Genomic DNA, 22,043 nt, shown 5'->3' with positions numbered 1-22,043 from the left:
GGGCATCACTGTGGTCCCTGGGATACAGGGTGGGCATCACTGTGGTCCCTGGGATACAGGGTGGGCATCGCTGTGGTCTCTGGGATGCAGGGTGGGCATCGCTGTGCTCCCTGGGATGCAGGGTAGGCATCGCTGTGCTCCCTGGGATACAGGGTGGGCATCACTGTGCTACCTGGGATACAGGGTGGGCATCGCTGTGGTCCCCGTGGTGCAGGTCAGGGGACAGGGACACCCACACCGGTGGTGGCGGTGGGGGGGGGAATGCCAGCAGAGGCGTCCCTGTGCCACAGCTGCGTCCCTGCCCCAGAAGGGATTTTATTGCTGGGTTTGGGTTTAGGAAGCAGCTGACACAGCAGGAGCCGGAAGCACTCCGGCATCTCTGCATCTCCCAATTAGGAGCTGCTCTGTGTCACCACCCAGCTATTGGGGACAGCGGAGGGACGGGGCTTAGGGCTCAGCCGGAGGACAGCTGAGCCTGGGGACTGCTGATGACAGGGAAACCTCCCTGCACAGCCCCCAGGGCTGGTTTTCCTGGGGGACCCTTTGGGAGAGGGCCTCATCCTGCACCAGCGGGGGCTGGGCTCCCTCTAACAGCTTCATGTTGGATTTCACCCGTCCCTAAAGGGGGCCATGGAGGCTGGGGACAGGCAGAGAGGCGCCGGTGCAGGCAGCTGCCTGCCCCTTCTGCCAGCCCTCCGCATCTCGCTCTTCCCGGCCCAGCAGGTCTTTCCAGTACAGATAGGAAGAGTTTGTGTCATTTTCCAGGAGGTGATGAGACCTTGTCTGGGGCACCCAGTGCCGCTCCAGGCTGGGACCAGCATAGGTGGGGCCACACATCTGCATGGGCTCAGCCACAGCTGGATCCCCAGGGCCACAGCTGGATCCCCAGGGCCACAGCACTCGCCAGTGAATAGTGAATGGCCAAGAGCAGGATCAGGCTGGAAGCAGCCCCAGCAGCCCAGGATGGGGGCACATGGGGACCCCTGTGACATGGCAGCTCCTGCCCAGGTCAGTGGTGCCAGGGCAGCGTGGTTTGCACAGGGATGTGGCCCCTCTCTGCCCTGCAGTGTGCCCATCCCACCGCATCTGGAGCCACCAGGCACCTGCCTGCACCCTGGCCTTGCTTCAGCGCCGGTTTCTCAAGCACTCGGTGGCGGTGCCCAGCCCCGCCGTGCCCGTGGCCCCGGGGTGGCACCGGGATGGGGACGCCGGCTCCGTGCAGCACCGGGGTGCTGGGGGCAGGCGGGAGGTGCTGACTCAGCATCACGGCCGCCTCTCGCCCAGAGCCGGATTTCCAAAGATCTCCATGGGTGTCTTTCCCATCCCATCCCTGCAGCTGGATCCGGCAGCCGGGTCCTGGCACACCACAGCAGCCCTGGCAAAGGAGCTCACCCCGGAGCCCTGCTCTGCGCCAGCACCTACTGCGTTTCCTACCGCAACAGTAGGTCAAGGGCACAGGGACATGAGGGCACAAGGATGAGACCTTGCAGCCTCCCGTCCTGCCCGCCGGGCCGTGCCATGCTGGATCCAGCACTATTGCCACACCGGAGCACACCGCCTGGCTAACTAATCCCCGCTGGCCAAACCAAGCCAACCCGCTCAGCTTGTTCACTGCCTCCCATCACCCCAAAGGGTCTCCCAGCACCCAAGGAGAAGGCACAAGGTGCTCTTTAATATTCAGAAGAGACGGAGGGGCCGAGGGCAGCAGCTGCGGCTGCCTTTGAGCCGGTGACCACAGATTGAGCCGAGCCTCCGGCCACGTTGGGCTGAGCCCTATCACCGCGGGTGAGAGTGGACCTGCCGCCTCCAGGAAAACCGGGTGCTCGCTTTGGGGCTGCGGCACCCGGGGTTCATGAGGAGGGCAGGGGAGCCACCACGTCCCCTCGCTGCCCCTGCCTCCCCCCTGCTGAGCTGTGCCAGGGTGGCTCTGCTCCCTGCACGGAGGGGGACAGGGCGGACAGGGGAGCCTGAGTGCTGAGGCCACCAGAGGTGCTCCTGCCCCATCTCACCCCGGTGGCTCTGGGGATGCACTTTAGTGGGGGGATCAGGGTTACAAACCCCAGCAGCCCCCCACCGTTGGGGACTGGAGGTCCGAGGGGCAGAGCTGGGCTCAGCCCCCACCTCCCGGTCCTGTTCCCCCTCCCTGGCCAGTGTCAACCCCAACGAGAGCAGGGACCCATCCCAGCATCCACCAAACCAGGGCACGGGGCAGGCCCCATGGATGGCAGCCGGGACGGGGGCACCGATGCCCTCCTGCTCCCAGCACCACCGCACCAGCACCCGCACAACCCAGATGCGCACAGACATCACTCAGTGCCCCCCCCCTTTCCACTGCACCCCATGTACCTGCAGCCAAGGGTCCCGCCGTGGCGAGTGGGGTGCGGAGCCGAGCCGTGCCGAGCGGGGCTGGGGGTGCTGCTGCCTGCACAGCACGGCTGGGCGGACCGGCAGAGTCACCCGCGGAGCACCCAGCCCTGAGCACCCAGCCCTGGCGCACGGAGGTTTGGCATTCCTCAGGTGCTGACAGCCGGGGAGCCGGTCAGGCTGGTTCCCCAGCACCCGGCTCCTCCATTTCCTCCGACTCAGCAGCGCCGGGAGGGAGCCCGGCCGGCCTGGGTGGCTCTGGGCCCCCCGGAGCCCTGCCCGGCCACCCCTTCCCTCCAGCCAGCTCGGTGGGGGTGATGGTGAGCTCGGAGGGGATCAGTGCCCAGCTTGGTGGCTGCACCTCCAGCCAGCTGGGACACTGCATCGGCCAGGCCATGGCGCTGGGGGGATCCCAGCACCCTGCAGTGAGAGGCTGCAGGTCCCCAGGGATGTGATTGCACCCAGTTCATCACCTATATGGGGGTCCCACGTAGAGCCCCAGCAACGGAGCCCGTTCCCAGGAGGCTCCTAATGCTGGGAGGTGCCAGCTGAGGCTCTCAAAGCGCTTTGGCCTGGCCTGGGGGGCAATGGGGGTCACGGTAGCCTTGGGCCACTGATGGAGACCTGACCCCGGGGCACGGGGCCCTTTTCAGGGTGACAGCAGAGCCAGCACCCGCCCTGTATCCTCACCCTGCCCTCCCGCTGCTCCCCAGCACCCATCAGTACCAGCCTCACCCCGCGGCCACCACTCCTGGCTGCTGGCCCAGCCCTGGAGCCTCCTCGGCCACCACCAGTCCGGCACAAGTGGCCACAGTTCGGTCCTTGCTGGGGTGCCCGGGGCCACCCAGCTCCGGGTGCCAGCACTCAGGTGCTGGAGCAGCACCAGGTCACGGTGGGAGCTGCAGAGGGTTGGATGGACTTTGCCTTGTCCCTCCCTGCCGGAGCCGGGGGGATGCGGTTGTGAAAGCTCCCAGGAGGAGCTGAGTGGCACTGGGGAGCCGTGGGGACAGGGGTGTTCATTGACTGTAATCACGGAGGGATGCCACTCACCGGCCCCAACTTTGGCATCAGGTGAGGGCAGCCCGGAACCACAGCCCTGCTTCCATGGTGGGTAGCGGCTGAGTCCCCTTGGGAGCAGCAGGAGAGACAGAGGGCGCAGGGAGGGGTCCCCAGCATCCCCATCGCTGAACACCCATGTGGTACCCAGCTGCCCGTCCTCCTGTGCCCGGTACAGGAGCAAGATCCAGCCCCTGCATCCCTTCAGCGCCGGGGGCTCCCATGGGGGGCAGCGATGTGGTGTCACTGGAGCCCCGGGCTGTCTGCAGTGTGTCAGTGTGTGCAAGCCTGTGTACGTGCTGAACCAGGTGAGCCATCCGGCCACGGCTCTGTGGGACCGGGAGCTCCCTGCCCCGTCCCCCAGCACCGCCGGGGCTGGCTGGGGAGGGTTTAGTCAGTGCTTGGGGAGAGTCCTCCCCAGGGCAAACCAGTTCCCCAGGCACTGGGGCAACTGGAGGGACACTGGGGCAAGCCCGGGCCTTGAGTCACTGTGTGCAAAGGGAGGGACGCGGGATGGGGCAGGCTGCAGGGGGAGGGACGGGCTCAATCACAGCACCTGGGGGGGGGGCACACACAGAGCTGGAGGGAGCCCCACGGCACCCCGAATCCTCCTGGGGATCTGCAGCTCACCAGCACAGGGCCGGAGCTGAGACCTGATGTGCTCAGTCTGTGTGTGACCCGCACAGCCTCCGTATCCTCCTGGCCTTAATCCCTCCAGCACCCAGGGAAGCTGCGGGCTTCCCAGCAGCAGCATCCAGCACTGGTCCCCAGACCTTCCATGGGACCAGGACTGCCGGCAGCAGAGGGTGCTGGTGGCATCGCCATGCCCAGGGTTTGGGCCAGACCCTTTGGGTGAGAGGAGGAAGCTGCAGGGCAAGGGTGATGCTTTGGGGGGTGAGTTTCAGCGGTGGGAGGGGAGGCTCTGCCCCCTCTCCTCAGCATCCTCATCCTGCCATGCCCGCCCCCTCCCCATCCCAGCTGCCCCAGAGCAGTTTTGTCTCCCACTGCCTGAGCTTGCTGTTGGGAGGAGCAAGGCTTGAACCGGGGTGGATTTAGGGGGTGAGGGGAAACCTGTGAGCCCTGGTCTGCTGGAGCCTGCTGCCTCGGGGGAATATCTCTTCCAGCTATCGATTTCCCTTTATCAGGGAGCTGGAATATGTATGGGGCTGAAATCCTGATCAATCCCCTCTTTACAGCTGATCAATCAGCTGCTGCCCAAGGGCTTTTATCAAAGGGAGTGACTGAACCTGGGCACAACCCATTGCTCCAGGCCAGGACTGTCAATATCCGGCTTTACCCCATCCTGCCTTACCCAAAAGGCAGTGAATCCATGGGGAATCCTGGCCCTAGGCAGCATCCTGGCAGGTCACCACCCAGGCACAATCCTTGATGAGTGCCAATGCTCTGGGAAGCCCCATTTCTGATGGTCCCCACTGTAGGGACCTCAGAGCCCCAAACCCAGAAGTGTGGGGTTCCACTGACACCCTGGAGCTGGAAAGCAGCCCCAGGGGAGCACTCCTGGAGTGCTGGGAATGGGGTGCCCAATGAGGGCATCCTTGCAAGGACACTTGTGTCTCCAGCAGGTTAATGCACCCTCAGCCCCATGTCCCCAGTGTTGGCAGGTACCAGAGCATCCCTCAATCCCGAAGAGCCTTGTTAGAGGCACGGGGGGTGTGTGGGGTGTAGGGAGCTGGTGAGGAGGGAGGAGCAGCACCATGGCTTCTGTTATTGATTGCTTCATAGCCAAAGGTCAGCAGTGAGCATGCGAGGATGGGGAGGAGGGAAGCGGTGGCACTGGGATGCGAGGGGGCATGTGCCATGGGAGGCAAGGGCCAGCCTTGGGGAGCACTGGTGTGGAGACTCTGGCGTGGGTTCCCATTGCACAGGCACCCACTGGCACCCCTGTCGTGCCTCAGTTTCCCCACCAGCAGATTGGGTGCTGGGTGCCTGGCAGTGCCCTGGGCTGTGGATGCTGCAGGGAAGGGAGGTGGAGGTAGGCTCAGTGGGGGCTGGAGGAGGTTTATCTGTGTCTGTGTGCAGCCAGGTGGGTTGTGCCTATGGGATGTACAGGGATAGGGCTCAGCTTTCCCTGGCAGGGGCTTGGAGGCTGCTTTTGAGCTGGTCTGTGCCGTCTCGATGGTGACCATGCTGAGATGGGAGCCCCAATAACGCTATTTCCAAGGGCCCTTCAGCTCCGCAGGGATGGGGTCTGCAGTGAGGACACCAGTCCCCATCTCTGCCAAAGCTGTGACCCATGTGCCCAGGCTTTGCACATCCTTGGGCCCCATCCTGCCAGGCTCAGGACCTGGCTGGGGCCAGGCAGTCCCCTGGCAGCACCGTGTGGTCCCTGATGCCGGACCACGGGCAGCACCTCCAGCACCAGGCTTTGGCAGAGCATTGCCTGCCCTTGCCCTGGCTGTGCCGTGAGGGGGAAGATTTAGAGGCTGTCAGAGCCGGGGCCAGAGGTCAGCAGGGGTCAGAAAGTCCATTTCGGTGAGGTCACTGTCCACTTCTTGCCATCTAATGAAGCCATTATTCGTGCAAGCGGCCGCTCCGCCGCCTATTCCCTTGAAGCCGAGCAGGGCGCAGCGCCCGGCTCTGAAAGAACAGGAAGGAGTCCCCTTCCCTTTCGCATCTGCCATTCAACAGGCCCCCCAAAACAAATACACCACACACGGGAATAGGACGTGGGGCTGTCGCTGCCGAGGGGCTGCGGTACAGGAGGGTGGGAGGTAAAAGGACGCTGTTCAGGGAAGTGGCTGCATCACTTGGATGGGCAGGAATTGGGTGATGCGGAGAAGCTTGATGAGTTTAGACAGCAAAGTGTCCCAGGGGACTGTGGGTCCCTCCTGTCCATCAGGAACGGGTTGGGAAGGGGGGAAGCTGGTGCATGCTGATGGGTTGTGTCCTGAAGGATTCGGTTTGGAGGCAACAAGGGCTCATTCCTCACCACATTCTTCCCCTGTGCCCCCATGCCTCTGCCCACCTCCCACACCACTCAGGGTGTCCTTTCTGCCCCAGGGCACCATCCTCAGGCTATGCGGCTGCTGGCACTGCGGTGTCCCCTCCAGGGACGAAGGGATGGAGCTGTTTCCCAGGGCTGCCCTTCCTCATGGGCAGAAGCATGGAGCAAAATGCACAGGCAGCCGGCTGCGTCCTCCCTAAATCCCGGGCAAAAGGTGGGGATCATGGAAGGAGATGGGCTGGAATGAGGGATGAGCCAAGAGGAACAGAGACACACGGAGGGGTCTCCTGCAAGTCTTGGGTTCCCCCTCCTCCTTTTTCCCTCTTACCCGACTTATCCCACAAACGGGAGAACGGGAACCGCGGACCCAGCCCCGCTGGCCAGGAGGGGGTGACAGACGCACGCAGCCACCGGGAGCGCTCCCGCAGCGAATCCCCAGCCGGGGCTGCCTGGGTGCCGGCAAGGAGAGGGGAGCAGGAGCAATGTGAGCGCTCCTGTGTGGTTCCCATCACACCAGCCCCGGGTACAGAGCTCCTCAGCCTGGTTGTGGATGGGAGTGAGGATCCCGGTCTGTGCTCAGGAAGCACCCGGCTGGACTCTGCTGTCCTGCAGTGGCGGACGAGGGGCTGCTCGTTGGATTTGAGTCAGGGCTGATGTTAATAAGAGACCAGTGGAGTTTCCTCAGCCTCCTGGTCCGTCCCCATTAAAAACACCGTAACGACGAGGAAACCCCTACGAGCATCACGGAATTAACGCTGCTGTGGGCAGGTCACGGGCACCTCCTGCTCCACCCGTGGGGACCCAGCTGAGGGAGCTGCAGAGCCCTGACGGGCTGGGGGGCAGCCCCAGCTGCCTCCTCCCGAAGGCTGCCCCATTTCCCTGCAGGGAGAAGTCCTCCCCCCCTGCTGCCACCCCAGCCCTGCTCGGCTTTGCAGGGAAAGGGCAACGCGGAGCCCTCGGGTGGAGGCAGCCGGGATGGGGGGCAGGAGGAGGAGGAAGAAGAAGGGCAGGGGGAGGAAGGCAGGCGCGCAGGACCCTGGACAGGGCCGGGGCCGTTCAGCACCATGGCCAGCGCCAGCGCGGAGCCTTCGCGCGGGGCTGCCCCACGCGGGATCTTACCGGTAGCGCCCACTGGACCCGGGGGTGGGGGGTCCCACGGGTGACACTGGGATCGCCGGGGTGCCCCCCACGTGCCGCACAGTGCCCCCCCAACCCCGATCCCTTCAGTGATACCACGGGGAGCGAGTCCTGCGTGGGGCGGCCGCGGTCAATGCAACCCCCCCCAGTATTCCCTGTGGTGGGGGGCACTGCTCGCTCCTCACCCCCATGTTGGGGGGGGGTTACCGCGTACCCCAACGCAGCCCGGGAGGGGCGGCGGGCGGCGCTGTGCCCCCACGGGCCAGGCCGGCAGCGGGGCATTGTCCGCAGCCGGAAATGGAGCCCTGGTCACTCGCCCTTTGTCCCCGCCCGGCCCGGGGGGCTCCGGCCCATTCCCCCCTCCCCACCCCGTGCACCGCCGGCGGGAGGGCAGGCTCTGCCACCGGGCCGGGGGGGGGGGGGGGAACGGCCCCGGGGGTGCTTGGCTCACTCGTTGGACACGGGATGGGGCTGGGGGCGCGGGAAGACCCCGGTGTCCGGATACCCCCCCCTCGGTGGGAGATCAGCCTGGTCCCGGTTGCAGTCCCGGGACACGGCTCGCAGGTGGCTCCACTCGTGGGGGCGGCCGCGGTGGGGGGGGGGGGTGAGAACGGCGAAGCGATGAGGATGAGCCCCCAGCCCTCGGGGTGCCACCCCCCGGGGCTCACGGCTCCATTGACAGGTGGCCTCGCCCCTAAGCTGTGGGGGGGGGGTCAACCCTCCACACACACTGCCCCCCCCCCTTCTAAATCCCTCCCGGAATGTGTCGCTATTACCAGGGTTGGGGGGGGTGTTAATTAGGATCACGTGGGGATGGGATGGGGGAGCGAGACCCGGCCCCCCCGCCCCCTCCCCCCCCCTCAGGCCCAGCGGGTGGGTCCTGGGGTGGGGGCGGGGGTGGGGAGGGGGGGGGCGGGGGCTGCTATTGTCTGCGAGAATTTGGGAGCCTTTGAGAAACCCCTCCCGCTCCCTCCCCCCCTATTGTTGGAGGGAAGATGGAGTCAAACCGCTCCCGGCTCCCTCCCGGCGGGGTCTGAGCCGCTTTTTTTGTTGGGTTGGGGTTTTTTGGGTTGGTTTTTTTTCTTCCTTGGTTTTTTTTTTTTTTCCTTTCCTCTTTTTTTTTTTCTTTTTGGGTTTTTTTTTCTTTTTCTTTTTTTTTTTTTTTTTTGGCCGATACCCTCAAAGCTGGCCGAGGAGGAGGAGGAGGGAGGAGGAGGAGGAGGAGGAGGAGGCGGTCACAGCCACAACTCGGGATTTGCGAGCCAGGGTCGGGATGGGGTCTGTTTCCAACCAGCAGTTTGCAGGTTAAGTTATATTATTGTCGCAGCCCGCCTCGCCTCCGCGATTATTAATAACAGAGCCCGCATGGGGGGGGGGTGTTGGTGCGGGACCCCCCCCCCAGATCCAGCCCCGCCGCACCCCAGCAGCGAGGCCGGGCCCGGCGTGGCCCCGCTCCCCCGCTGCAGCTCTGGGGGGGTTTGGGGGGGCAGGGATAGGGTTATTTATTTGGTTTTCACACTGCCCCCCCAGCCCAAGGATGAGCCCAAAGTTTGGGGCCGGTGGTGGCTGTGGGGTTATTTGGGAGCGGGGGGCACGCTCCAGCGTGGCTGCCTGGGGACAAGGGGATTTCGGGTGGGTGTTTTGGGGCAGTTTTTCCCTTTTTTGGTAGGTTTGGATTTTTAGTTGTGGGATATTTTTTTTTCCTCTTCATTCTTAACTTATTTTGTTTTTTCGTGTTTTTTGGGGGGGGGAGGGTGGGATTTTTTTAATATGTTTTAAATTTTTCTTTTCGTTTGTAACGTTTCCACGGGGACAACGGATTTAGGGCCCCCACCGCACGCACCGCCTGGGTCATGCCTTCGTTTTGTCCCGCTCCTGGGGCGATCCCCACGCACACGTGGGGCAGAGCCGAGCGCTCTGCTCGGGTGGGTTTTGGGGGGGCTCTATCTTTTCCCTTGCCTTTTCCAGCCCCGAAGCCCCAACAGGATTCGGGGGCGCTTTCTGCGGGCCGGGTGCGGGGCTGCTGGGCCGGGGGGGACCCGCGGCTCCCCCAGCGTCCTGCTCAGCCGCCCCGTGGGTCTCTCTCCAGGTGCGAAGCCGGGCGAGGAACCGTCCGGAGACTCGCCCAAGGCCGAGAACGAATCTCAGCCGCTGCACGGCTCCGGCATCTGTAAATGGTTCAATGTCCGCATGGGCTTCGGCTTCCTCTCCATGACCGCCAAGGGCGGCGCGACCCTGGACTCGCCCGTCGATGTCTTCGTGCACCAGGTACGGAGCCGGATCCACCGCTGGGTTCTGGGGAGGGAAGCGAGGGGCAGCCCCGGGGAGGATGCGGGGCCGGATGGGGACCTCACGGCGCTTCCCCCATCCCAGCTCGGCATCCCAGGGAAGCCGGGGTCCCCCGGGCCCGTTTTCCCGGAGGTCGGGCACGGCCGCTGGCCCCGATGCAGCCCAGGGCTCCTCTCCGGGGACCGGCCCTGTAAGCTGATCCCCGAACGGTTTAATTTTCCCATCGTGGTTCCCTGGGGAGCCACTGGAGCAGGTGCCCGCGGGATGTGCTGGAGCAGGGATGCTGCTCCCTCCATGCAGGGACCCAAGGGAAGTGCTGGTTTTCCCGTGATGCAGGGTCCTGGAGTCCTGAGCCAGGCACGGATGCAGGATTGGGCTTTCCCCAGCTCTGGCTCATCCCGGAGTGGGGATATCTCTGCCCGGGCCCCTTTTGGTTGCAGGTTGCACAAAGGCGTGTGAGGTGTGTGTGAACCTGTGGATCCTGTGTTACAGCGGCAGTTTTGTGTCCGGGTTTGATGCACAAGCACCTTGCTCAATGTGGAAGCTCCACGCGTGTCTGTAATCCTGCGTTGAGGGGAGTTGTGGATTTGGGGCTGCAGCTGCTTAACCCCCCCCTCCACACACACACACACACCTCGTGGGGGAATGGGTTTGGAGATGGTTTGGGGCAAGCTGCTCTAGGGGAAGGTGTCCCTGCCTGTGGCAGGGGGATGGAACTGGGTGAGCTTTAAGGTCCCTTCTAACCCAAACTGTTTGATGATTCCATAGTGCTCGAATCGGGGGGACGGGGCAGTGCTTGTGTCTGTGACGAGCGTGGGCCATGCCAGTCACCCTGGGAAAGCGGCTGCCATCGGGGCTGGGGAGCAGAGTGAGCTCTGGATCTGTGCAAGCACAAGTGGTTTTGTGGGTAGGGTTGGGAGCAGCCGCATGGGATTTGGGCGGAGGCAACGAGAGAGCCCCGGGGCCAGCCCGGCTTCAGTGGCTGCTGCTCTCCATGGGCCCAAATCCCCCCAAATTTGGGTCGGGCCTGTGGTCTGTGGATAGGATGGGGGTGCAAGACTGAGCCTGGGGCTGTGCAGGGCTCTCACAGCGGCTACTCCAGGCAGGGCTATGGCAGTTTAGCAAGTAAAGGTGGGAGAAGCAAATCCCTTCCCATTGACTTCAGCGTGATTGAATTGCCTTGGTCGGAGCCACCACCCTGGGCGGCTGGGATTGGAGGTGAGGGCTTCAAATCAGCCAGCGAAAACCGAAAACTGGATCCTGGTGCTCTGAGAGCAAATGGGTCTTTGCATCTCAATGTAGCACAGCGGGACCTGATGCCCGTGGGGGAAGCCTCCCGCCCTTCTCCTGGGGGTTTATTGCCCATAGACAGTCTGGTTTCCTGATTGCTCTTGCTCACATTCCTGTAGGAAAAGAGAATTGGCTGGGCTGCCTTTGCCGGGAGCATCCCACTGCCCGGGGAGAGGTGCAGCCTCCTGGTGCTCCCCATGGGGTCCCATGTGCAGGGTTTGCCGCATTCAGGAGATGCGGTGAACGCTGGGTGGAAGTGGGTATGTTGGGTAGCAGAGGGACAGTGTGTGTGTGGCTGCCAAGGGGTTTTGTACCACCAGGAGTGGGGCAGCTTTGGGCTGATGTTGTTTGTGGTTCAGGTCGGGCTTTGCCTCCTGCCCCTCTCACTGATGGCACAAAGTCTCTGCTGGAGCATCCCAGCACTGGCTCAGCCCCGGTCCCTCCTCAGAGAGGGACCAAAACCACGCTCCCGTTTTGGCCTTGTTGCTTTTGGGTGGCTTTTTGTGGCCCTTCTACTGATGCTTTCCCCATCCCAGCATCCGGGTGCTTCCCAAGAGCCGGAGCCGGCTCTGCTCCCCATAGAGGGAGTCAGGCCCCGGAGGGCAAAAGCCACAACCAGGGGGCACAACACACAGAGCTTGGGGTGCCCCAAGCCAGCTATTGGGGTTTAACACCCCAGAGCCCCCCATAACCTTCTCCTTCCCCTCTTCATTTACATATGTGAATGATGACCCACAGGAAGTAATTGTGGGAGAAAGAAGGGAATTGGCCTCTTTAGATCTATTAAATCACTTTATTACAGGAACCAGGTCTGAATGGCCCTTCTCTGCAGGGAGCGCGTCTCCATCTCCCTCTCCCTTTATCTGATCACAAAGAGATTAAAATCTCGGCAGGACAGGAGACTAACAGGGCTCCTCGGGGCTGCCTTTCCCTCACATTATGAGCTAAAAATGAGGCATTTGGGTTCAAATGCCTCCCCTGGACACTGGAGATGGATTCATTTGAGGGCAGTGAGGAGATAAGAGGGGATGAAGCACAGAGCAGGTCCTCCCGGGGGAGGCAAAGGGCGGAGGGTGGCTGAAATCAGACTGGTGCTGGTGACAAGCCCAGAGCTGCGGTGGTTCCCTGCGGCTGTGGCTCTGAGCATCCCTTACAGGAGTGTGGGGAAAGCGACCTGGAAAAAGGGAGAGGAGAAAACCTGCCCATGCCGTGGCTCCAGGGCTCAGCGCCGCTGACCGGAGCACGGAGCTGCTCTTCTCTCTTTTCTCCAAGCTGATGGGTCGAAATCCCTGATGAAGGCAGTTTTACTTGTTACGTTTCTTGTTCCTTATGATGCTTGCTAAGAGAGATGCGGGGCATCGCTGGTACCCTGCGGCTGCTGTGGCCATGGGGCTGTCGGTCACCGGCATCTCACACATGTGGTCCTGTGTGTCCTTGTGGGGACATAAGGCCGTGCACACGGTTACACCCGCTGGGGCTGGGATGTGGCCCCCCTGTCCTGCCTGAGTGCCCAGGGCAGCATGGGGCCAGCTGGGCATATCCCAGCATGGGGGGGCTTTGGTTCCCCTGCAGTCCCTTGGGGGCTGCCATCCCTGGAGCAGCGGCAGTTGGGGGGCAGGCTCCATCCCCATTCAGTGGGGCAGGGAATGGGATGCAGGAGGATGATGGCTGCTGTTCAGGTTGCAAACTGCCCTCAGCTGCACCCAGCACTCAACTGTGCTCAACCAGCTCAGCTGCAATGTGCACTCGTGCTGATCCCCTGCATGCAGAGGGGTTTGGTGCCAGCCAAGACATCAGCATGACATAAAAGCACATGTTTGAAGGCAGCTCCATCCCTGAGCAAAGGCAGGGGCACAAGGAAGGACTTCTCTATTGGGGACCATAGTCCAGCCTTCCCATGGGCTGCCCTTTCCCAGCTCTGGGATGCAGGGCAGGATCCAGCTGGGGGGATCTGTGTGCACAGAGCCGGGATGCAGCAAAGGGGGAACCCTTCAGAGCAGCTCTTTGGGTCAGTGCATTGGACCCGTGATGCTCACAGAGACCCGGGGTACGTTTAATACCTCTCATGTGCATCACTCCTGCATTTGATCTCTGGGACCAGGGTCATCCCAAGTGGGTGGCTGCAGGACCCAGTAGCACCAGCGTTATGTGTGTCCCTGGGGAAGGGATTCCCTGGAGAGAAACAGTTGGAGCTTTGCTTTGGAGAAAACCCAGTAGGATCTAATGTTTGGTTTGGTTCTTTGTTGGTTTGGTTTTTGGTTTGTTTGGGCTTTTTAAGTAGACTCAAATGGCATCTCCCGCATCCTGATGGGGAATGGGGAAAGAGAGCAGCTTTATTCCATCCCCACACACACAAAAAAAGCCTCCTGTCTGTCTAAAGATTAACTGATGGCTGCAGGCACATCCCTTCCCCCAGCTCCCCCTCTCAGCCCCAGGGTGAGGGGCAGCGAGAGAAAACACCCTTAAATGGACTCCCAGATAAAATGGCCCAAATGAATGGGATTGCTCCCGTTAAAGCCAGGGATGGAGGTGGGGCGGGCTGGGATGGAGCCGCTGGCTTGGCGAGACCCTGCCCCTGCCACCCTCAGCTCCAGCCTTTCCTTTCCCCTATTTACTCCCAGTAAAAGTGGGATGAAGACAGAATCCCTGGTGGAAGATGCGCTGCTGTTCCCGGCCGTGCCCCTGCTTTAATGTGGGAGTATGAGGTTAACGCTGATCTCAATGAGCCTTGGGAAGTGCAGGAGGGTTTGGGACCTTCAGGGTGGGGAAAAACACAACTAAGGGAGCTGAAAGTGTGAATTTCGGGCAGACAGCAGGGTTAGCTCTGTGGTGAATGCTTTCTATTCCATAACCGGTATCTACCGTTCAATGCTGCTGGTTTATGGTGGAAAACGAGGTGCGAGTGCAGTTGCTTTGGTAGTAAAATGGTTTTATTTGATTTGGGGAATAAATCCATGGGGTTATTGCTCCAGATGACAGTAGGGAGACACTGGAAAGCCTTGGTGATGTTCTGCTAAATCCCCTGTGCTTGCCCTGATGGGCTCATCACAGGCATCATCCTCTTTATCTCTGCACAAGGCCCCGGAGCTAAGGAAGGACCCTCTTTCCCGAGGAGCATCCGCCGGGTGCTTCTGCGGGGCTGAGGTGCAGGAAGGGACATGGGATGATTCCTGCTCCAAGCCTTATGTGTGTGAGCCCAAAAACAGCAGCAGGGCAGACCCTGGCCCTTGAAATGCCGGCACCGGGAGATTTCCTGTGTGGTTTGGGGAGAGGGAAGGGCTTTGCTCCGGGATGGATCCATGCAGGGGCTGTGAAGGCAGAGGGATGTTTCCCTGCTGGCCTCATGGCCGATGGTGGCCCTGCTGTGGCATGGGGGCTTGGGTCACAGACCCAGACCCTGTGGAGGCTGCTTGCTTTGGGGCAGTGCCCAGCTCTGCTGGAACAGGGCTGGGAGCTGGGCTGAGGCTGCTGCATCCCAGTGGGATGGTGATGGGGCATTGCCTGGTGGCAATGGGAGCTGTGTTCCCAATGCTGGATGAGCCCATGCACACCAGTGGAGGAGCTACGGACAGGGATGCTCTGCACCCAGCCTGAGCCCTGCAGGGCTGGCGGTGGCCGAGGGCTGGGGCTGAGCCCTTTGGGATGACGGTGGGGTGTGAAGATGGCTGCACCCCAACCAGGTCAGTGGATGCATTGGTGCCATGAGCGCAGGGACAGCTTAAGCAGAACAAGGGATTTTGGGGGGCAGGGATGCTGTGGTGGCTCTGGGGACAGAGGGGTGCTGAGGCCGGGGTGATGGGGGAAGCAGCACAGTGGTTGAGGAGCCCTGGGTGTAGCTGCGGGTGCTGGCTGAACCTGTGGGTGAAAGTGGGGTGCAGTGATGGGGGCACAGAGCCCCAGGGGTGCAGCAGTCCCTGTGCACACCACTGGGACATGCCGGGGTCCATCCTTCCTCACCCCTGTGGGCCACTTCCCCTCTGTAGAGCGGGGGGAAACCGAGGCACAAGGCACTGGAGTGGGGTCGGGCATGGCTCAGCGCTGCCGCTCGCGTTCCCTTAGGAGCAGCGGCAGCATCCCAAGCGGGAAGGGTTTTCCAAGGGTTGAAGTTTAAAGGGCTGGAAGGTTCCTGGGCAGCGAGAGGCGAGGTGCAGCGGCCGCTCCGCCCCAGGCCCCTCTGGACACAAAGATGGTTTGATTGAATGGCCGGGGCTGGTTGGGAATAAACGTCCCCTTGTGTCACGCTGGGGAGGCCACGGGGACAATGGTGACCCCGGGGCTTGCTGAGCCCCTCCGGAGCCCTGGTTGCTTGGGAGGGGGTGAATCGGAGCCTGGCATTTTGGGGAGCAGTGGCTGGATTTGGGGTGCTCCACGGTGTTACCCCTCTGGGAGGGGCAGTGCTGGGATCTGTGATGAGGGGTTTGCTGGGTGGGAGGAAGAAGAGGGATGAAGGCACCCGTGTGCAGGTGGGGTGCAGGGGTGATGGGCAGCGCTCAGCTGCTCACGTGCTGTGTCTTTGTCTGCCATAAACAACCACAGAGCTGCTGGAGTGTGGGATGGGTGGAAAAGCAGAGAGGTGCCCACTGTGATGCTTGCTGAGAGGGAACCCGAGGGGGATGAAGCCGTGCCAGCTCTGCTTCTGTTCCTTGTCCCGCTGGTTAACTCTGGACCCTAATGATGACAAATGAAACCTTTGCGCTCAGATATGCTTTTAAGCAGCTTGATGATGAGGATGGCAATGCGTTGTGATCCCAAGCCCAGGGGGTCACCCTGCACACCCCCCCCACCCCTTCAGGACTGACCCCTCAGCTCCACCATGGGAGCACCCAGCGGGTGAGACCCAGCTCCCCTGGGTGCGGGCTGCAGGGGGTCAGGGGGCCGCGGCCGTGCCGCCCACCCTTCCTCCCCCCGCCGTGGCCTGGAACTCCTGGAATTTGGGCAGCGGGAGCGCGGCCGCCGCCGGCCCTTTGTTCTCGCTGGCCGGTGGCTCCCGGCCCTGGCCCTCCCCTGCGCTCCCCCCCATCCCCAGCATCCCCGGCTTGCTCCAATCCCCCCCTTCCTCTCTTTATTTTGGGGGGGGGGGGGGTGTGTGTGTGCGGAGGCCTGGGAAGGCTCCGGCTTTGTGTGTGGTGTGGGACAGGGGCTCTGGGCCCCTTCCTTTCAGATGCAGGAGGTATGCAGCTAATTCAATGGGCTGCAGTTTGATTACCTATCTGATAACAGAGGAATGCCAGCAATGTGTGTGTTTTGGGAAGGGGGCAGGGGGGATGCGCAGGGACCACCAGCCACTCCGCAGCTCACATCAAAAGGCTTCGGTGGGGGGAGAGCTGGGGCTCCCCGGCCGCTGCCCCCCTTCCTTCCCTGGGGAGAGGGCGTTTCCTTTGGCCTTTTGGTGGAGGGGGCCGGGGGGGCGGTTGTCATCCTCACCCGCTCCTGGAAAACAAATCGCTTCCCCGTCATGTTGCGGCAGCTTCTGTCCCAGCTCTTCCTCCTCTTCCTCCCGATGGGGGTAGCGGGTGGCTCACGGGGTGCAGCAGTTGGGCTGCCCACGGGTGATGGTGCCCAAGGCACTGGCTGTGAGCTGGGGGGGGGGTCCAGCCTCTGTGTGCCAGGGTCCCCCCTGCCATGGCTTGGCTTTGTCCTGAGGCTTGGGGCTGAGTGCCTGGGGGTTTTCATCTCCATAGTGTAAACACAGCTGGGCTGCTGGGGCTGTAAACAGCCCATCAGGATCTGCGGGAGGACCTGGCTCTTGTGCTGCAGCCTCCAGAGCTGCCTCCTGTGCCATGCAAGTGATGCTAACCGTGGAGTGGTGCTCAGCTCATTGCCTCCTGTGCCATGCAAGTGATGCTCACCATGGAGTGATGCTCACCATGGAGTGATGCTCAGCTCCTTGCCTCCTGTGCCACGCAAGTGATGCTCACCATGGAGTGGTGCTCAGCTCTCTGCCTCCTTTGCCATGCAAGTGATGCTCACCATAGAGTGATGCACAACTCCTCACCCCCAAAACGTGGTTGCTGATGGAGTGGGGCAAATTCACCATCTGTGGCAGCCCCTGTGGCCCAAACCACCTCACACGGGTTGGTGACTGACCCCAAGGTGCTGAGACTGAGCTAAACACCTCTTGTGCTCTGCTGGTAGCTGCTTTGGGCACAGAGGTCTTGCTTGGGTGATGCTCAGCATCATCCTGGTGATGCTCAGTACTAGGGGAAAGCTGAATTGGAGTTGGGGAGCAGCATCTGGCTGTTGTGCTGAGCATGGAAAGGTGTTTGCCACTGGTAGGTAGTGGTGGGACTGCCCAGCACAGCCCTGGATGGGCAGAGGTTGTTGTGAAGACCCTGTCATGTCTTTGTTGTCATTGGGGACCCCATAGCTTATGGTTTGGTTCTCCCTTCTGGAAGCAGAGTGGGTCAGAAAGCAAAGGCTTCAGACAACCCCATCTGGCCTGCTCTGGAGCCCACCCCAGCAGGAAAGTGGACCTGGTGGATGTGGGTGACTTGTCCCATCCCAATGGGTCTCTCCCACCCAGAGCTGGTTCCCCAAACACAGAACGGAGGGGGGCAAATCAGAAAAAGGGGGCCTCAAGGGTTGTTCCTCGAGTTCCCTCATGTGCCCAGGGACACATGCACCGTGTCCTGCAAGATCCCGCTGGAAACCAATCCCTCCTAAACCCCAACAACTCCAATCCCCCCCTCTTTGTTTTTCTATGGGGTGTTTCCACGTGGGTCCTGGTGGGGTTGGGATGGAAGAGGGGACCCAGCCATGGCCACGCACCCAGCAGCGTGCGCATGGAGGCTCTCGCTGCGGGAAGAATGGGCGGCCGCGGCCCACGTGACGGGAACTGGCCAGGATGAATGGGGGAGATGCTCCATTCATAAATGCAGGGTCCCGCTGCAGCCGCGCAGGCGTTGGCGCCGGGAATCCCCAGCCTGAATCTGAGCCCCTGGAGCTGCTCCTCCCTCTGCCAGCAAATCCCTCTTAACTCTTTGCTCGTGCTCCTTTGAGCTCTGCTAAGAACCGGAGCGAAAGCCCTGCTTGGATCGCTGCCGGGATGCAGTGCTCCTGCACTGATGCTCACGGCAGCCTTTGCTGGTACAGGGGGGGCAGGAGATGTATTGGCTGCATCATCCAGCTCAGCTCCTTATGAATTTGTTCTGCTAAAATCATAGAATCACAGACTGGTTTGGGTTGGAAAGGACCTAAAGATCATCTATTTCCAGCCCCTTGTCACGGGCAGGACTTAAGGAAGTGGAGTGCATTTTTTAGCCATTTCATAGCCTCCCTTCCCAGCCTGGGTCTTTACGAAGTCTCAGGTTAAACTGCACTGTGATGACCGATGTGGCAACCCTGGGAGGGACAGGAGATGTTCCCCGCAGTGACAATCCAGGGCCAAAGAGCTGCTTAATGAATTATTGGAGGTAATTAAAGGGCTTGAAGCAAGGGGGCTGGCTGGGCTGGGACCCTGGGCCAGCAGTGCCAGCTTCCAGCCCCCTGGCCTTGCTATGGGTCCTGCCACAAGCAGGGCTGTACGTGCCTATGCAAAGCCTTGAGATCCTTTTGTCTTTTTATAATGATGTTTTGTATGTCCCTGCAAGCAGCCCCAGCCCCGGGTGTCAGGAGGTGCAGGGGCAGCTCTTGCTGCTTCTTGGGAGCAAGGGGCTGTTTTGGAGTGCTGAGTCAGCATTTTGCAGTGAACCCCATTGGCATTTGGGTCAGAGTTGGCTCTGTTGGCCCTTGCTTCCCAAATCAGTGAATCCCACTTATCCAGCTGCCTCAGCTCACTAAGGGCTCTGTGTTATCAAATGGGGCTCCAGAGACTCCCTGGAGATGAAGGTGCTTGCGCCCTGATATCCATCCCCTCAACAGGGGAGGGTCATGGGGAGATGTCAGCCCTTGTGCCATGGGAGGTGTTTGCTTATTGTGTGCCCGGCTCTGTGCTGACCCCCATCCATTCCCTGTTCCCCCGCAGAGCAAGCTCCACATGGAGGGTTTCCGCAGCCTGAAGGAGGGCGAAGCTGTTGAGTTCACCTTCAAGAAGTCATCCAAAGGCTTGGAGTCCATCCGGGTCACCGGCCCGGGAGGCGTCTTCTGCATCGGCAGCGAGAGGAGACCCAAGGGCAAGAGCCTCCAGAAACGCAGATCCAAAGGAGACCGGTAAGAGGTGACTCGATGAAGGGCAGGGTCTAAGCCCTGCAGGATCTGCCCAGCGCCCTGCCTGCAGCATGGGGATGGGTTTGGGTCCGGTGGGGCAGGCAGTGACCCTTCCTTTAGTGGTTAATGAGTGGCAGATGCAGCTTGGTGGGGAAAGGGCAGCAAAGCAGCAGTGAGGGGCAGAGGTCAGGGACACCCCGGGCGGCCGCTGCCCTCGGCCGGGGGATCCATGCTGGGCACGGGGAGTTTCCTTGGAGAGAAACCCTTCCTTGTGGGGAGGAAACGGCCGGACGTCCTCCAGCATCTCCCATGGCAAGGCCAGGAGCCCCAGGGCAAGCCTGTGGCCAGCCCTTCATCCCCCCTCTCCTCTCCCACCCCTTCCATCCTGGCTGCCCCAAGAGGCGTTATCCTGGCTTTCCCAGTGGGTGCTGCCTACCCAACCTGGCATTTCACACACAAGTGAGTTCTCAGAAAGGAATGGGAGAAGGAAAAGGAAAGAGAAAAGGGTTGTGGCTGTCCTGGATGGGTGCAGGGTTTCAAATGCACACAAGGCAGCAGCTTCCTCTGCCCACACTGCTCCGTGGCCCCTGAGGGGATGAGTGCGCAAGGGTACAGCCACAAGAGAAACCACATCTGGGGCTATCCCAGCACTGGTGGCCACAGTCCCTGTAACTGAGCTGTTGTCCTATTGCCTGTTCCTGCTCTGCCGCAGGCTTTTGGTCCATAGCATGGAACCCTGGGTGCAGGGTCTGCAGGCACAGGAGCCAGAACCATGATGGAGCCGGAGTGGCGGAAGCCCCTCCAACATCCCCATGCTTGGTTTCAGTGCAGGGGTTTGCTGCCATCTCCTGGGTACCAGCAACACCACTGAGCCAGGCCCAAACTGGCTGAGCTGGGGCTCTGCAGGGACCAAGCCCAGGGCCACCATTTGCCCCCAAAGAGCCTAACCCCACATCCCTGCAGCAGCCACCCATTTGAAGCCCAGCGCTGGCTGTGGAGCCAGACGGGTTCCAAGCACGGCCAACGGCAGCATCCCACCTCCTTGTATTCCTCCTCCTGGAATCTCTCTCCTCCCCCCCCGCAGATGCTACAACTGTGGTGGGCTGGACCACCACGCCAAAGAGTGCAAGCTCCCACCGCAGCCCAAGAAATGCCACTTCTGCCAGAGCATCAGCCACATGGTCGCCAACTGCCCCGCGAAAGCACAGCAGTCCCCCAGCTCCCAGGGCAAACCTGCCTACTTCCGAGAGGAGGAGGACATGCACAGCCCGGCCCTCCTCCCCGAACCCCGGGAATGATGGCGGGCGGCAGGGAGAGGGGGTTCCACCGGGATGAAAAGGCTTTGGCAAGGCAACGGGCAGCCGTGGGGGCTTGGAGGAGGGACGGCAGGGTGAGAGACCAGGGGGGGAAGGCAGCAGTGCTCACGGCAGGGACCTGGTGTCCCTGCACAGACCTTTTCCCCCTGTTCGCAGCCTGGGAGAAGCTCTGCCTTTAATCAGGGTGGCTTGTTCCAAACATAGGGGAAGCAGGGCCCAACACACCTCTTCCAGCTAAAAAGAACCAAAAACGTATTTGATCTAACTTTATTCTTCTCCTAAAGGAAGCCAGGCGAAGGTGTCTCTGGGAGGAGGAGCAGAGAAGCAACACCTCAGGGAGGAGCTTATGGCTCCTTGCTCTCCCGACTTTCAAACAGGCTCTAGAATGGCTTGGATGAGCAGCAGGGGACCCACTCCTATGCCTGCCCCATCCCTCTCTGCTGCAAGGAGGAAGGCCAAGAGGGGAAGGCTGGCTGCAGAGCACTGGGGAGATGCTGTGGGCTGGCCCCATGGGTCCCCTCATAGTTTCTCACTTGCAGATTGATTTGCAGTTTCTCTGGGGTTGCCCCACTGCTGAAAGCAGCAGAGCCCAGCTTTGGGCTCCGTCTGGAAGGAAACAGGGCATCTCCGGGGTCTGGGCTAACGCTGCCTGCTGCGGGCTGCGAGCTGCAGCGGGGGGAAGATCAGGTCAAAAGAAAACCACTTGTTTTCCCCCTACCTCTTCCTAAGTGCCGGCCCAGAGAGCACAAGGTGGTTTATGCAGCCAGCTCCTCCGCTCTAAGGCTTCTCCCTGCCTCTGAAATGCAGAGCTGGGGAGTAGGAGGGCTTCACGGAGCAGGAATGCTCTTCTCTAAGCATTGGGCACCAGACATGGGGCAGAGCCAGCTCCCAGGGATGTTGCTGGCAGCGTTTCCCTCGGAGGCTGAGGACAGAACCCTCTGCTCACACAGATCCAGCCATGGCTTAAACCCATGCAGGGCAAAACCACATCTCTGCTCCTCCTGCCCACCCCATACTCCTGGGCTGAGCCTCCCCAGGGGCAGAGGGAAAAGGTGCCCCCGTTGTTATCTGCTGCTGTCCCACCGGCCCCCCTCCAAGTCTTGCCTTTATTTATTGCCCCGGTGCACAGCCCCCCTGGTCCATGTCAAAGCCAACACCAAGTGAAACCTGCACTAGGACGTGCGTGAGTGACGTATCTTTGGGTTTGTTTGTCGTCTTTGGTGGTATTTTTTTGATTAATTTTTTTTAATATAAATATTCTGGTTTTGTATTTTTGTATATTTTAATCTTTAAGAAAAAAAAAAAGGAAAAAAAAAAGAAAAAAGAAAAAAGGGAGAGAGAGAAAGGACATAATTCCTGCAAGTTATTCTCAGGTATTCAAGCAATCTCAGGGATAAAATGCTTCTGTAGCCCAGTGCTGGACAGAGAGGAAGGCTTTTTCTAACAGCACAAAAACATGACCAAGTCTGTATTGGAAGTGT

At 61.1% G+C, this 22,043-nt stretch overlaps 1 protein-coding gene across 1 annotated transcript; it reads left to right on the top strand.

Annotated features, from left to right (window-relative positions):
* The first annotated feature begins 8,749 nt into the window (after positions 1 to 8,749).
* On the top strand, positions 8,750 to 21,575 carry LIN28A (lin-28 homolog A). Its single transcript, XM_061360877.1, has 4 exons — positions 8,750 to 8,826; positions 9,612 to 9,790; positions 19,065 to 19,249; positions 20,331 to 21,575. Exons 1-4 carry the CDS (start codon positions 8,796 to 8,798, stop codon positions 20,542 to 20,544), a joined length of 609 nt encoding a protein of 202 aa, XP_061216861.1. The 5' UTR covers positions 8,750 to 8,795; the 3' UTR covers positions 20,545 to 21,575.
* The last annotated feature ends 468 nt before the right edge of the window (positions 21,576 to 22,043 follow it).

This window comes from Neopsephotus bourkii, unplaced genomic scaffold (genome assembly GCF_033783945.1).
Source record: "Neopsephotus bourkii isolate Nb327-2 ecotype Australia unplaced genomic scaffold, CSIRO-AGI_Nbou_v1 NB_1036, whole genome shotgun sequence".
Taxonomy (NCBI): Eukaryota; Metazoa; Chordata; class Aves; order Psittaciformes; family Psittacidae; genus Neopsephotus; species Neopsephotus bourkii.
This window is presented reverse-complemented; position numbering and strand designations above follow the sequence as displayed.